At 45.1% G+C, this 16,735-nt stretch overlaps 1 protein-coding gene across 1 annotated transcript in view; it reads right to left on the reverse strand.

The window, feature by feature from the left end:
• The window catches only part of NCAN (neurocan), a 238,339-nt gene that overhangs the window by 39,585 nt on the left and 182,019 nt on the right, over positions 1–16,735 (reverse strand). The window contains exons 8-9 of the mRNA XM_066604529.1: positions 12,126–12,242; positions 10,501–10,614 (exon numbers count right to left, since the gene is read on the reverse strand). Of these exons, the coding sequence (XP_066460626.1) occupies positions 10,501–10,614; positions 12,126–12,242 (231 nt within the window). The remainder of the gene's footprint in view (positions 1–10,500; positions 10,615–12,125; positions 12,243–16,735) is intronic.

A 16,735-nucleotide genomic window follows, 5' to 3' on the forward strand; every position in this document is an offset into this window, starting at 1 on the left:
GTCCTTCAAAAGTATCATGGAGGCGGCGGCCCCGCGCTACTCAGTTCCCAGTCGCCACTACTTTTCCCGATGTGCCGTCCCAGCCCTGCACGACCACGTCTCCCGCAACATTGTGCGCGCCCTCACCAACGCGGTTACTGCCACGGTCCACTTAACTACGGACACGTGGACAAGCACAGGCGGGCAGGGCCACTACATCTCCCTGACGGCACATTGGGTGAATTTAGTGGAGGCTGGGACAGAGTCAGAGCCTGGGACCGCTCACGTCCTACCCACCCCCAGAATTGCGGGCCCCAGCTCGGTGGTGGTATGTTCGGAGGTGTATGCTTCCTCCACTAAAGCACCCTCCTCCTCCTCCTCCTCCTCTGTCTCGCAATCAAGATGTGTTAGCAGCAGCATGTCGCCAGCAGTCGGTGTCGCGCGGTGTGGCAGCACAGCGGTAGGCAAGCGTCAGCAGGCCGTGCTGAAACTACTCAGCTTAGGCGATAAGAGGCACACGGCCCACGAACTGCTGCATGGTCTGACAGAGCAGACCGACCGCTGGCTTGCGCCGCTGAGCCTCCAACCGGGCATGGTCGTGTGTGACAACGGGCGTAACCTGGTGGCGGCTCTGCAGCTCGGCAGCCTCACGCACGTGCCATGCCTGGCCCACGTCTTTAATTTGGTGGTTCAGCGGTTTCTGAAAAGCTACCCACGCTTGTCAGACCTGCTCGTAAAGGCGCGCCGGCTCTGCGCACATTTCCGCAAGTCCCACACGGACGCTGCCACCCTGCGCACCCTGCAACATCACTTTAAGCTGCCAGTGCACCGACTGCTGTGCGACGTGCCCACACGGTGGAACTCTACGCTCCACATGTTGGCCAGGCTCTATGAACAACGTAGAGCTATAGTCGAATACCAACTCCAACATGGGCGGCGCAGTGGGAGTCAGCCTCCTCAATTCCTTTCAGAAGAGTGGGCCTGGTTGGCAGACATCTGCCATGTCCTTGGTAATTTTGAGGAGTCTACCCAGGTGGTGAGCGGCGATGCTACAATCATTAGCGTCACCATTCCTCTGCTATGCATCTTGAGAAATTCCCTGCAAACCATAAAGGCAGCTGCTTTGCGCTCGGAAACGGGGGCGGGGGAAGACAGTATGCCGCTGGATAGTCAGGGCACCCTCCTGTCTATTTCTCAGCGCGTACAGGAGGAGGAGGAGGAGCATGAGGAGGATGAGGAGGAGGGGGAAGAGACAGCTTGGCCCGCTGCTGACGGTACACCGGCTGATTGCCTGTCATCCTTTCAGCGTGTATGGCCTGAGGAGGAGGAGGATCCTGATAGTGATCTTCCTAGTGAAGACAGCCATGTGTTGCGTACAGGTACCCTGGCACACATGGCTGACTTCATGTTAGGATGCCTTTCTCGTGACCCTCGCGTTGCACGCATTCTGGCCACGACGGATTACTGGGTGTACACACTGCTCGATCCACGGTATAAGGATAACCTGCCCACTCTGATTCCCGAAGAGGAAAGGGGTTCGAGAGTGTTGCTATACCACAGGACCCTTGCGGACAAGCTGATGGTAAAATTCCCAGCCGACAGCGCTAGTGGCAGAAGGCGCAGTACCGAGGGCAAGGTAGCAGGGGATGTGCGTAGATCGAGCAGCATGTACATCCCAGGCAGTGCAACAGTCTTTAAGGGCCTGGCCAGCTTTATGGCTCCCCACCAAGACTGTGTCACCGCTCCCCAGTCACGGCTGAGTCGGCGGGAGCACTGTAAAAGGATGGTGAGGGAGTACGTAGCGGATCGCACGACCATCCTTGGTGACGCCTCTGCCCCCTACAACTACTGGGTGTCGAAGCTGGACATGTGGCCTGAACTAGCGCTGTATGCCCTGGAGGTGCTTGCTTGTCCTGCGGCTAGCGTCTTGTCGGAGAGGGTGTTTAGTGCGGCTGGGGGAATCATCACAGATAAGCGTAGCCGCTTGTCAACCGACAGTGCCGACAGGCTAACACTCATCAAGATGAACAAAGGCTGGATTTCCCCAGACTTCTGTTCTCCACCAGCGGACAGCAGCGATACGTAAGCAATACGTAGGCTGCACCCGCGGATGGAAGCTACGTTCTCTCTCAGCATCCAAAACGGGGACATTTCTGCTTCATCAATCTGTGTCTAATATTCCTCCTCCTCCTCCTCCTGCTCCTCCTCCTGAAACCTCACGTAATCACGCTGAACGGGCAATTTTTCTTAGGGCCACAAGGCTCACTCAAATAATTTTTCAGAACAATTTTTATAAGTTTCAATGCGCTTAAAAGCATTGGAACTTTAACTTGAACCAATTTTTCGTTACACTGGGCTGCCTCCAGGCCTAGTTACCACTTAAGCCACATTAACCAAAGCGATTAATGGGTTTCACCTGCCCTCTTGGCTGGCCATGGCCAATTTTTGGGATGTACATTAGTACTGTTGATACAGCAATTTTTGTGGGCCCTCGCCTACAGTGTAATCAAATTAATTTTTAGCCCACCTGCATTACAGCTGACGTTACCTCAGCTGTGTTGGGCAATGCAATGGGATATTTTTATGTACCGCCGGTGGGTTTCAGGGAGCCACCCATGCTGTAGGTGCACACTGAGTTTTTAATACATCTGTACACTTCTAAAGAACCCGTCTGACTGGGGCATGCAGTGTGGGCCGAAGCCCACCTGTATTACGCACGACATTACTACCTCAGCTGTGTTGGGCAATGCAATGGGATATTTCTATGTACCGCCGGTGGCTTCCTGGCACCCACCCAGGCAGTGGGTCCACAGGGAGTTTAACCTACATGTGTCCACTTGTAAAGAACCCCAGTCTGACTGGGGCATGCAGTGTGGGCCGAAACCCACCTGCATTAACCCTTTCCAGTCCACTGTGTGACCTGTGAAGACATTAGGGTTTAAGGCTGTACAGCTCCGTTGTTGGTAGACGTCCGTCGGGGTTCTCTTACTGTATATTGCCAGCCTCTCTGCTGTCGGAGCCTATCCTACGTGTCAGCTCATGCAGTACTGGCTTTAGCCAGCATATAGCGCCGTTGTATAACAGCAGAAAAAGAGTAAGCCCCCTAGGAAAACCATATACAAATTGGATTGGAAAGGGTTAAGCACAACATTACTACCTCAGCTGTGTTGGGCAATGCAATGGGATATTTCTATGTACCGCCGGTGGCTTCCTGGCACCCACCCATGCTGTAGGTGCACACTGAGTTTTTACTACATCTGTACACTTATAAAGAACCCCAGTCAGACTGGGGCATGCAGTGTGGGCCGAAGCCCACCTGCATTAAGCACGACATTACTACCTCAGCTGTGTTGGGCAATGCAATGGGATATTTCTGTGTACCGCCGGTGGGTTCCAGGGAGCCACCCATGCTGTGGGTCGACAGGGACTTCACAATAGGGAGTTGTACCTGCCTGTGTCTATGAATTAAAAAGCCCGGTCTGACTGGGGCATGCAGACACCTTGACAGAATGAATAGTGTGTGGCACATAGGTTCCCCATTGCTATGCCCATGTGTGCAGCTCCTGATGGCGGTGGCACAGGATTCTATTTCTCATTGCTTCTGTACAGCATTGTGGGCTATCGCTCCGCCACTTTTAAAGAGGGTCGCTGCCTAGCCGTGCCAACCTCTGCAGTGTGTGCCTGCGGTCCCTCGTCATGGCAGACGCAATTCTAAATAGACATGAGCGTGGTGTGGCATGAGGGCAGCTGAAGGCTGCCCAGGGACACTTTGGTGTGCGCTGTGGGGGGGGAGGGGGGGCGGTTGGGCAGCATGTAACCCAGGAGAAGTGTCAGTGGAGTGTCATGCAGGCAGTGATTGTGCTTTGTTGGAGGTAGTGTGGTGCTTAGCAAAGGTATGCCATGCTAATGAGGGCTTTTCAGAAGTAAAAGTTGTTGGGAGGGGGGGGGGGGGCACTCTTGCCGGTATTGTGGCTTAATAGTGGGACCTGGGAACTTGAGATGCAGCCCAACATGTAGCCCCTCGCCTGCCCTATCCGTTTCTGTGTCATTCCCATCACTTTGTTGAATTGCCCAGATTTTCACACATGAAAACCTTAGCAAGCATCGGCGAAATACAAAAATGCTCTGGTCGCCCTTTGACTTCAATGGGGTTCGTTGTTCGAAACGAACCCTCGAGCATCCCGGGAAGTTCGTTCCGAATAACGAACACCCGAACATTTTGGTGTTCGCTCATCTCTAGTCTTCTCCCTTCGGCTCGGCAGCAGCGGCGTTTTGGCCCCGCCCCTTGTACGCGTCATCACATAACTCCGCCCCATCACATGTGCCGATTCCAGCCAATCAGGAGGCTGGAATCGGCACATGTGATGGGGGCGGAGCCACGCAATGACGCGTACAAGGGGGCGGAGCCAAAACGCCGCTGCTGCTGAGCCGAAGGGAGAAGACCCATCTGCGCAAGCGCGTCTAAAAAAGCAAGAAGACACCGAAATTAGACGGAGCCATGGAGACGGGGACGCCAGCAACGGAGCAGGTAAGTGAATAACTTCTGTATGGCTCATATTTAATGCACGATGTATATTACAAAGTGCATTAATATGGCCATACAGAAGTACTTAACCCCACTTGCTTTCGCGAGACAACCCCTTTAAGGACCAAATTGCATGAGGCATTACTAGTTATATAGCCATATGAGGGCTTGTTTTTTGTAGGAAGAGTTGTATATTTTAATGGCACCACTTTGGGGTACATATAATGGATTTTATCATTTTTATTACATTTTTTTGAGAGGATAGAAAACCCTCCTAGAATTTCTACCATTGTTTTGGGGTTTTGTTCTTCTGGCATTCGCCATGCGGGTTGATATTTTCTTATCTGGATCTGCATGATTACTGTAATACCAAATTTATACAGATGCTTTTATTCTGGTTTCTTTTGCACAATACAAACACATTTTTAAAGAAAAACAAGTGAATCTGCATCACGCATTATAAGACCCATAACGTTTTTATTTTTCCAGCAACAGAGCTGAGTGAAGTCTTGTTTTTTGGGGGGGAAGAGCTGTAGTTTTTATTGGTCCAATTTTGTGATATATGTGACTTTTGGATTGCTTTTTATTGCGTTTTTGGGAGACAAACAAAAGAAAAATAACAATTCTGACCACACATTAAAAGTTTTTTCGTACAGCGTTAACCAACTGAGATAAATAACAAAATATTTTCATTGTTTGTGTCATTGCAAATGCGGTAATACCCATTATGTGGGTTTCTTACAATTCTTTTGGTATGTTATCAATTAAAAAAGTTTTTTTGGGGGAAAAATATGAACTTTTTTTAAACTTTATTGTTTTCTTTCAGTTAAACTTCATTGAGCTTTTTTTAACACTATTTTTCAGCCTTTGAAGAGGACTTGATGATGTGATTGTTCAATCACTAGGATAGTACACTGCATTACTTATGTAGTGCATTGTACTATACCTACGACAGCAGCCTATCAGACTCTGTGGGAGGCGAGGCCTAATAGGCTGAGTTACATGGCAGATACAGAGGCCTTTGTCCGATCTCTGGCTGCCATTGGTAGCTTGCAAGCATGCTGTGGGGTGCTGATGAATTACATGCCTAAGGTGCTATTGATTGGGGCATATAAGGGGTTACATTGCCAGGATCTGAGGTTTGCCCTCTACTGGCTGTTAGAACAGGACTCTGGCTGTCAGTAGTCAGCCAAACCACCGCCTTAAAAAGATGTATGTGCAGGTTTAAAGCCCATTAGTGAGGTCAGTAAAAAGGCGTATTGGCCGTCACTAAGGGGTTATTATAGTGGTAATAGTTATTAGACCAAATATTGAATAGATTGCATGAATATTTAGGTGGGAGTGTGTGCAAACACTGGGAAGTGGGACATTTTTCATTGTGGATATAGTCCTATTGACGTTTCAACCGCCGACTGTGATTTGTATCTACAGTAATAGGGTTGAGTACAGACATCGGCTAAAGCATTATATGAAAAAAGGTTTAGATAGGACAAATGGTTGTATGAAAGGGTAGCAAGTTGGCTGGTGGAACATGTGGGGAGTGGTGACATGGCCCGATTCCCAGATCTTCTAAGAAATTAACCAACCACAGAGAATGGCGCAGCTGTCAAATTGTATTCTTTTATGAAGGTCGTAAATATATTAGTGAGATTGAATGGGTTGGAGGCAGCCATCCCCCCTGTAGTACAGCAATGATCATTTATCCTCCAGACACAATACTGTAAGACAAATATTAATATCATTTCCTTGCTTTTAATTAGTGTTAAGTAGAATTTCTAAACTGGAAATAATTAATCCAGGACGATGCCTAATTATCATAAAAGTAGTATCCACATTTTTACTAATCAAGTAATGTCTATATGATAATTAAATGCTGCCAATGTGGAATTAAGCAGGAATAAATTTACAGAAACTTTGTTGGCCCCTGGACTGTCTGGGCTCCAGGCAATTGACCTGTTTACCCTGTTTGCCATTTCCTGTGCCAATTAAGGCTGCGAAAGCAAGAGCGGCATCACATATAATAGAAATCACTTTTACATCAGCAACTTGGACCTTGCATATTTCTGGCTGCTAGGAGATGCATGGACGGCTATGCGGATTGTTCCACTATTGTCCTTCTTAATCTGTGCTTCACCGCCGGGAATGTAATAGCCTGCTAACTAATTGGATTTGTTGGACCTTATAGCTATTGGAAACCTAACATACGATGGGACACAAATTAATGTATTTATTATTATTGTCTTTTACAATGATTCCAATGGCAGTTCCACAACTTACGCTAATTGTTTCATGGCTTTAGCTTCTCATTCAACACCTCCAAGAAATACCCAGGAATACTATTCTATGCATTTAGATAGCATCTATTTGCGCAATCCAATGTAATTGTAATCTAATCTATTTTCTACAATGCCGGTTTTATAATTAGCTCTCCGAATGGGTAATAAACAACAATACTATTGTCTTTTGATACATCAATAATACATTATTTTACATTGAAGAGATTTTGTATATTCATATAATTTTTATTAGCTTGAACATGACCTCCTGGGATTTTCATCTTATCTCTGTGCACTCTTTGTCTTTTGCATATCCTATAGGGAAATGTACCTCGAATACAGATTTTCCGTGATCTTGCAGAAAACTATTTGTATGCAATTAACAAAACCACAGAGGTCTATTAAACAGTTAGTTCCCCAAAGCAAAGAAATACTTAAGTCATGAATTTTCTACTAGATATTAGGGTGATTATGAAGCTACAGTTTGCATCTCACTGCTTTTTACTTTTGCGCTAATAATGTAGCACAATTGGGTACAAACGTACCGTGACCGCGGGAAGTAACTACAATTTGTAGGAAATCAGAACAATCAGTTGAATGAGGTTCTAACATTATTGTGGTTCCTTTTAATTGTAGAATTAATATAGTCTTTTATAGGAGTCGTTAGCTATGTGTCACGTTAATAGGGACCCGAATGATCAACCACCCATCAATATAATTCTCTATTAATAAGATTCTATTCATTTTGTACATTCTATGACAGCTATAAAAGATGATTATAACAACATCTCATCAGCGAAGGATATATTTAACCCTTTCCAATCTAATTTGTATCCTGGTTTTCCTAGGGAGCTTACTCTTTTTCTGATGTTATACAACGGTGCCATCTGCTGGCTAAAGCCAGTACTGCATGCGATGACACATTGGATAGGCTCCCACAGCAGAGAGGATGGCAATATACAGAAAGAGAACCCAAACGAACGTATTCCAACATCAGAGCTGTACAGCCTTAAATCATAATGACTTCAGACATCAGACAGTGGATTGGAAAGGGTTAAAGTCCTTGGTTACCTGTCTGAGATTGCATAGCTACAGCAACACAGCAGGCAGATACTTAGAACTCTGAACAGAGCATTTCTACATGAATCTGAGGCCCTAATATGTCATTTATATACCCATTGAATACAGTGAGACCACATATCACTTAAACCTCATATAAAATTGAAACAATTGTCTCATGGTCCCTTTTTATACAGATGTTGGCCTGGCAATCAGCTGATCGCTGTGGATCCAGTTTCCACAAATGTCTCCCATCGGCTGGAGAAGCTCCATACACTGCAGGGGGAATGTAATATTACATTTGGTCTTTTGAATGAATGTCTGTCAATGTTAAACCTGTCCATGCCATATACATCACAGCAAGGGCTGCTATGGGCAGTAAGTCTCTGATCAGGCTTGTAAAAGTGGGTCCCGAGGAAGCAACTCACCCCTATAACATCTATATGCCCAAATAGCGCATTTAAATGGGCATAAAAGGTATTGTTTTTCTGTGGCAGAGGATTCCTTCACCCCTGCAGTCCCTGCCAGGATAAAGGAATCCTCTTCCATAGCTGTCACAGCTGTAGCAGAAGTCTGCAAAGTATTCCCTATGTTCTCAATGGGGCTGGCGCTGCTGCCGCCAGCCCCATTGAAATCACTGAGAGATATCGCAGATTTTTCTTAGTGCTGCAAGACTTTAGAGTAAAAATCCCAAATGAGTATGAAACCATTAAAATCATTGGTTTCATAATCTTCGCTCTCGCATCACAAGAAAAAATATCGCTATTGGGTAACATAGTAACATAGTTCGTAAGGCTGAATGAAGACAATGTCCATCTAGTCCAGCCTGTTTATCCTCCTGTGTTGTTGATCCAGAGGAAGGCAAAAAAAAACCAAGAGGCAGGAGCCAATTAGCCCTTTTGGGGAAAAAATTCCTTCCCGACTCCCTAATGGCAATCAGACTGTTCCCTGGATCAACCCCTAATAGTTCCTACCTGCCTGTATACCCGGATTAACAAATAATCTTAGATTTATAGCCTATAATATCCTTCCGCTCTAGAAAGACATCAAGTCCCCTTTTAAACTCCTCTATGACTTTTTCCATCACCACGTCCTCAGGCAGAGAGTTCCACAGTCTAACTGCTCTTACAGTAAAGAATCCCCTTTCTATGTTGGTGATGAAACCTGCCTTCTTCTAGACGTAGAGGATGTCCTCTTGTTACCGTCGCAGTCCTGGGTATAAACAGATCCTAGGAGAGATCCTTGTATTGTCCCCTCATGTACTTATACATGGTTATTTGGTCGCCCCTTAGCCGTCTTTTTTCCAGGGTAAATAGTCCCAATATGGATAACCTCTCTGGGTATTCCAGTCCCGTCATTTCATGTATTAGTTTAGTTGCTCTTCTTTGAACCCCCTCCAGTACTGTAACATCTTTCCTGAGCACCGGTTAGGGTAGGCACCCTAAAAGGCTGTTTATCCTAATGAAGTCCAGATGATTTCTGTTTTTCGTGGAATTACGCAGTGTATTGCGCATTTACGCGCATTGAGTGCACATCTGAACACTTTCCACAGACTTCTATGGGAGCCTTTGATGCGCAATACACAGAAAGATAAAGCCGGTCCTATTTTTTTGCATGCGCAAAACACATTCATGCTAGCACACCCGTTGACATCAATGGGTTCCATTCTCTGCACAGTGCGCCAGTATATTTTACGTGCACAAAACCCACATGTTTGATGAAACCCCAAGCCACGATAAATTCCGCACCAAAATCCATAGTTAGGGCTCCTTCACAGAGGCGTATTTGTGCACGTAAAATTAACCCTCGCAATACGTAGAGAATAAAACCCATGGATTTTATTGTGAGTGCAAAAAAATAGAATCTGCTCTATGTTTGCGTGTCTTTGCACATCAAGGATCCCTATAGGAGTCAATGGGATTTGGCAAGTGCGCATGCAATATGTGCACAGATGCACAATTCCAAGTAAAAAAAGAACATATTTTGCCTTCTTTAGGCTAAGTAGTTATTTAAATCGGGGCGTGTTTATCTGCCACACGAAAATGAGCCTGCCCTGCGTGCGAAAAAGGACATTCAAATATGCTGATATGCGCACAAAACATCCTCGTGCATAGTGCCAATACATTGTGCTGAGACATTCACAAAGACGCATATGCCCATCTGAAGAAGCCCTCAGCCCTGCAAATATTGATGCAGAATTCCACAGTGGCAAATTCTGCTGTGTCCTGGGGGACGTATCCCACCCATGTGTGAGGGTCCTTAGGCTCAAACAAGCCCCATAGCAGCTGGAGCAACTTTCATTTTTCAAGAGTGGAACAAAAATTTAAAACTGCTGTGATTGGTTGCTCTCGGCTACAAGGGTGGTTTTTCCTTTACACAGTTTCATAAATCTACTCTGCTGGGTACTTTGCTAGAGCCCCGTGTGGCGCAAAGTGCTAAGGCAGCAGAAAATGCAGTCCTAAGTTCTTGCTCATGACCTGAAGGTTGACCCACATGGTTCAGGTAGCCAGCTCAAGGTTGACTCAGCCTTTCATCCTTCTGAGGTCGGTAAAATGAGCAGCCAGCATGATGGGGGTAATATATAATATGCAGAATAAGTTGATGCTATACACATAACAAGAGTTATTTATGTTGCCCAAAGACACGGGGTATGGTCCTTACCTTTTCCACATGTGCTTCCTCCATAGCTTGGTAAGCACAGGCACAGAAAGGAGTTTATTTCATCAATGCAGGTCCCTCCATTCTGACAGGGGTTGGACAAACACTCATCAATATCTGGGAAAACATTGTATATGCATGTGTCAATGCTGAGAACAGCATGCAATCCCCATAAGATATAGCAATCGTGTATTTGCATGTCTTACAGCAAATAAATGTGAACCGGTAATAAAAACAATGGTTATGGATGTGCGCGGCATTCATCTACATCAGCAGAATAGAAATCTGGTTGTGCTTCTCGAGTTACATAAAAGCTTGCATATTTGAGAACTATCCAATGCTAAGTTCGCCCTTTTCAATTATTTATATATTAAATGACATTAGTTATTTCTATAAAAGTCCCCTCATGTACATACAGAGTTTCATGCAGGGGCGTAGCTAGGAGCGAGGCAGGGAGCGTGGGGCATGTGCCCTGGGTGCAGTGAAGGGTGGGGGTGAGTATGCGATCAGTCACATGAGTAAGAAGAGTCCGACTCCAAGCTGTGCTGTTGGGGGAGATTCTTGCAGCCTTTATCCAGTACAGGAAATAAAGATGTCCTCAGGAGCAGCTAAGAGATCTGACTGTGTGTGGGAAGACACTATCACAGCAGAGGCGCTATCACTATGGGGGCACAAAGGGGGATTATTACCGTGTGGGAGAAGGAGGGGGAACATATGTTTTGAGGATTGTGCCCCTGATCGCTTATCACCTTAGCAACACCCCATTGCTGTCCACAGACTGTTCACAGACTCTCGCTGAAAAAATGTCGCTGCGCTTTGTCGTCCGCTTTCATGGCCGGTAACAATTGCAATCAGTAGGGAGAACATCTCAAGCATTTGTGCAGAATCTTCCCCGCAGTCGGCGGTAGGACGTCCAATTCTCTGCTCGCTCCAATGGTGGATATCTGAGGACTCCATGTGAAACTTGCATTGATGCGCTCCACCATTTCTTTGCTTACTGGTGGACAGACGGATAATTTTCCCTTACAGATGCATGCTTTTTCCATAAAATTGGATTTCCACTTACAAATCGTGCGCCCGCTGGGCGGAGCTTCACCAAGCTTTGTCCGAAGTAACATTGCACACTAATAACAGACTGGTAGACATGAAAGTCAAGGACACAAAACGCTCTTCTGTATTCGTTGACAGCCATTTTGTCTCATATACCTCTACGGCAGAATAAAACTTTTTGGTTCTCAGACTGTCTAACAGTAAGATGGTCCTTGTTGCCCATAGTAACCAATCACAGTGCAGCTTTCATTTTACCTAATTGTAGCTTGACAAAATGAAAGCTGCGCTGTGATTGGTTGGCCAACAAGGACTTCTTATGGGAGACAGTTTTGTTAAATGAACATTTCTGAGTTTCTGTTTCCATTGATATCACATTTCTCTGAGTGTCATTAAATGGGAGTCATGGGGTGTCACATCGGGAGGATCTTTTGTAATAACCCAGGACTAACTAAATTATATATATAATAGCTGGAGATAAGGAGATAAAACCATTCCCACAGGTCTCATTGGATTGCTCCATGGTTACCCCATATACTGTATCTATAAGGCTCTACATAATGTCTGCGGGTAGTACATACCAATCTCACAGTTCTCTCCAGTGTAGCCCTTGTGACAGACGCAGCTGTATGTGCTCCCATTAGACTGACAGGTCCCCATGTGCAGGCAAGGGCTGTGAGAACATGGCTGAGGCTCGCCTACAAGGTAAAGAAGTGTTCAGTGATACCACATAATCCGCTGTCATAGAGAGACACAACTGATGAGAAGTACAAATTATATTATTACACTGTGTGACAATTATAAATATAACGTCCTGAAATATTTGTAGAATTTTTTTCGTTCTACGGTTTACCTCTATGGAACGGCTGAGACGGTCCCGCCAGACCATTTAATGTGGCTCCTGGCCGTACAGCAACCTGACAGGCGTTCCACTCAACCAGCCTGCAGGCAGGTCTGGCAGCGGCAGTGCAGAGTCTGTGCCCCATGACCTCTTCCCCCTGGTGTCTGCATGCACAGTCCTGTATTCAGTGCAGACGCCCAGGAAAGAGGTCAGACTCACCGCCGGATTGGAGCTGCAAGCTGGGTAAGTGGAACGCTTGTAGGGATGCTGGTTAACCAGAGGCCTATGGGGGGAAGACAGGTCCTGCCCTATCTTTTCTCACGGGTAGTAATAGCGTGCGAGAATCCTGACAGACAACAAATCCATTGAAATTTTGTTTCGTCACATTTTGCAGCTGTGATTTCTAGGATGCAAAACCTGACAGAATCACATACATCTATTTAAGCCCTTAAGTTAATTTACATTAACCCCTTAAGGACTTGTATTTTTCAATGGTACTATTTAATGTACCACATAATATACTGCAAAACTTTTAGCGGAGTAAAATGGAAAAATAAGAGCAATTTCGCCATCTTTGGGGATCATGTATCCACAGTGTACACACTATGACAAAAATGGCATAACTTTATCGGTTAGTACAATTCATGCAATACCAAATTTATATAGTTTTTTCTCACCCTGTACTACTTCTAAAAAATAAAATATCTTTGAAAAAAAAACAACTATTTTTTGCCACCATCTTCTGACCGCCATAACTTTTTTCAGTTGACATAGTTGTGCGAGGACTCAATTTTGATGGGACTTCCTGTGGTTTCTATTGGTGCCATTTTGATGTTTGCGTGACTTGTTGATCGCTTTTTAATTGATTTTTTTCTTGGAGATGGTGTGACCAAAAGGGTGAAATTCTGGCATAATGTTTTGTTTTTTTCTGACTACATTGACTGTGCGGGATAATGACTTTTACGCAGCGATACCAAATATGTTTTTATTTTATTTTTACATTTGGGAAAAGCTTTTACTTCATTTATTTTTTTCCAATAATTAAGAAAAACTTTTTTTAAACTTATTTTTACTTTCTTTTTTAGTTCCCATAGAAGGCTTGAACCTGCAAACATTTGATCATTTGTACTGTATAATGTAATACCACAGTATTGCATTATACCCCATTTTGATAGGTAGACTATGAAGGCTTTCCACAGTAACGTATTCATGGCAGTCCCAGGGCACCTTCAGAAGGCATCCAGCTGTCATAGTAACTCAACGGCACCATGCGATCACCTTTTGGGACCATTTGGGACCCCCGAATAACGATCAGGTTATTTAAATGTCAGAGGCTTGACAGCCGCAGATCATGGCTGTTGTGGGCGGGTGTCGGCTATCACAGATGGCTGACATCCACTCACAACTGCCTATTATGGTGCGGGATGATCAGTTTGCGATACCGCTCCATATAGACTCTGCACACCAAGAATGTAAATGCACGACCTGTGTTTTTAAGGGGTTAAAGTGACCCTCCGGTCCCTGGACAAACTTTGTCCATAGACCAGAGTGGGGGAATTCTATTACCTGGTGCCCTCCTCTATGGCCATACTGCCACGGATCTGCTGGTTCCTAGAGCGATCTTCCAAGATGGTCTTGTCGTTTCTTAGAAAACCTGCTACAAACTGAACATTAGTAGTGTATCATAGTCTAGGACACTACATGGCGCTCTGACTGACCAGCGCTGATCACATCCTGGCCAATCAGCAGCATGCTGAGTCTGACTACCACTGGGCTGTGACGGGAATGCTGTAGCCATCTTGGAAGACCGCAGACGGGCGTCAAAAACCAGCAGATCTAATGCAGTATGTCCTTAGAGGAAGGCACTAGGTCATATAACTCTTGGAAAAATGTCGTCTCGGGAACTGGAGATGCACGTGTGGTCCAATAAAGCTTCTACGCTTTCAATGCAACTGGAATGCCCGTCTTTCATTCTTTACTTTTCAGAAAAGAGGATCGAAATTCTCCAAACTGACATAATTGTGTTGCATTCAAAACCTCCTGGAATGTCATATTTTATCACACTTTGCACAATGAGTGATGAAGGTGGAAGAATAAAGCTACAATGCCGATCCAGCGATGACATTCTTCTAAGGAAGTGTAATGTTTAGCAGTAAAACTGAAGATATTACTTTTTCATTCTCGGATCATTTGCATTTTAGGTTTCCTTCCATTTCTACACAGCCGATTTTGGCAATAAACCACTTTAGTCCAGCAGTGAATGGGTTAGTGCTATCTGCCATTCTTTGCTTCTTCTCCAAGAACAAATTTGCTAGAAGGTGCTGGGAGACGTGTGGACAGCAGCAAGAAGAAGGAACAATAAGGAGGCACGGAGCATTTGTGACAAGGGCAGTGATAAATGGGACTGCGAACAGAAGGGAAGGGACCGGGAGCTGAAAATAGGAAGGAGACAAATAGGTGGAGGGAGCGTTAGATAATAAAATGGTGAGACAGATGAAATATAACGAAGGGACAGGAAACACTGATGGACGGGGAATTACAAAGATAACAAGATGTAAACTCATTTAGATGTGTCCACAGAGGTGATAAATCAGGAGGGCACAACTTAGTCTGGTCTGAGGGCCACATTGCCATACTGAACCACTTCCAAGGGCCACATGGATGTTCTCATCTGAGATATTTATGGTATATCCTAAGTATATGCTATAATCATATCCTTAAGGAGCTCGCCTTCAGGGTTGCCGAAGGTCGTGAACGACTAAACGGCTAACAACAACCACAATATTATAAGCAAAGTAAGTTCCACTTCAAGAACTCCCAACTATTGGGAGAAGAGGGGTCACCTTCCCCCCTAATAAACACTCCTTGGAGGAGCAGATAATGCGTGTGGCTCTCACCATTGTAGATGATGGATGTCGAGGTAATGGCCCAGCATGTCCTATCGGCTACAATGGAGAGAGCTGCGTGTATTTATGATGCATCTAATTCATAAACTCATTTCTAGAGAGCCAGACGGGTCAAGAGACTTTATTCTCCTAATATATAGTGTACCCAGACATGACTACACAGTGCACCCTTAGTACTTGTGTAGTGGCCCAGAGTTAACAGGGCCCCTCCATAAGTGTGAATGCATTTGTCTTGTGCCTATGTGTTGTCAGTGTCTTCTATGTTGCATGAATATGATGTGTATTGCATAGCTGCAGCACTGAGTGGGTTGACGTCTGGGTTATGTCTGAAAAATGTATCATGTTGTGCGTCATGTGATCGTGTTTCGTATATATGTTTTTGCAAGGTGTCTGAAGGAAAGTTCTATTCCGGACTTGCAAGAGAGAGGACAGGAGAGTGAGCCACATTGACATCATCTGTTCTGTGTGGTCCGGAATGGTAAAAGCTGAAAGGTATCCACCAGCCTGCCCTGGGCCTGCTTTACCATGGAAATACCAGTGTTACCCCTAAACACTGAGAAAGAATCATTTCACTGTGTGTGGACTGCTTATTTTTCTACCATCTGGATTCACCCGAGAGAAAGGAACGATGGCGTCAAGAGTGACAAAGGACATTCAGGTAAACCACCACTTGGATTACCCACATGAAACTCCCAAACATGACTACACAGGGCACCCTTATTACTTGGCCTAATATATAGGAGACCAGACATGTCTACACAGTGCACCCTTAGTACAGGTCCTAATATATAGGACACCAGACATGACTACACAGTGCACCCTAAGTACTAGTCCTAATATATAGAGACCCAGACATGACTACACAGTGTACCCTTAGTACTTGTCCTAATATATAGGGGACCCAGACATGACAATACAGGGCACCCTTAGTACTTCTCCTAATATATAGAGACCCAGACATGACTATACAGTGTACCCTTAGTACTTGTCCTAATATATAGGAGACCCAGACATGGCTACACAGTGCACCCTTAGTGCTTGTCCTAATATATAGGACACCAGACATGACTACACAGTGCACCCTTAGTGCTTGTCTTAATATATAGGACACCAGACATGACTACACAGTGCACCCTAAGTACTTGTCCTAATATATAGAGACCCAGACATGACTACACAGTGTACCCTTAGTACTTGTCCTAATATATAGGGGACCCAGACATGACTATACAGGGCACCCTTAGTACTTGTCCTAATATATAGTAAACCAGACATGACTACACAGTGCGCCCTTAGTACTTGTCCTAATATATAGAGACCGAGACATGACTATACAATGTACCCTTAGTACTTGTCCTAATATATAGGGGACCCAGACATGACTACACAGTGCGCCCTTAGTACTTGTCCTAATATATAGGTGACCCAGACATGACTACACAGT

This window comes from Eleutherodactylus coqui, chromosome 5, assembly GCF_035609145.1.
Source record: "Eleutherodactylus coqui strain aEleCoq1 chromosome 5, aEleCoq1.hap1, whole genome shotgun sequence".
Taxonomy (NCBI): domain Eukaryota; kingdom Metazoa; phylum Chordata; class Amphibia; order Anura; family Eleutherodactylidae; genus Eleutherodactylus; species Eleutherodactylus coqui.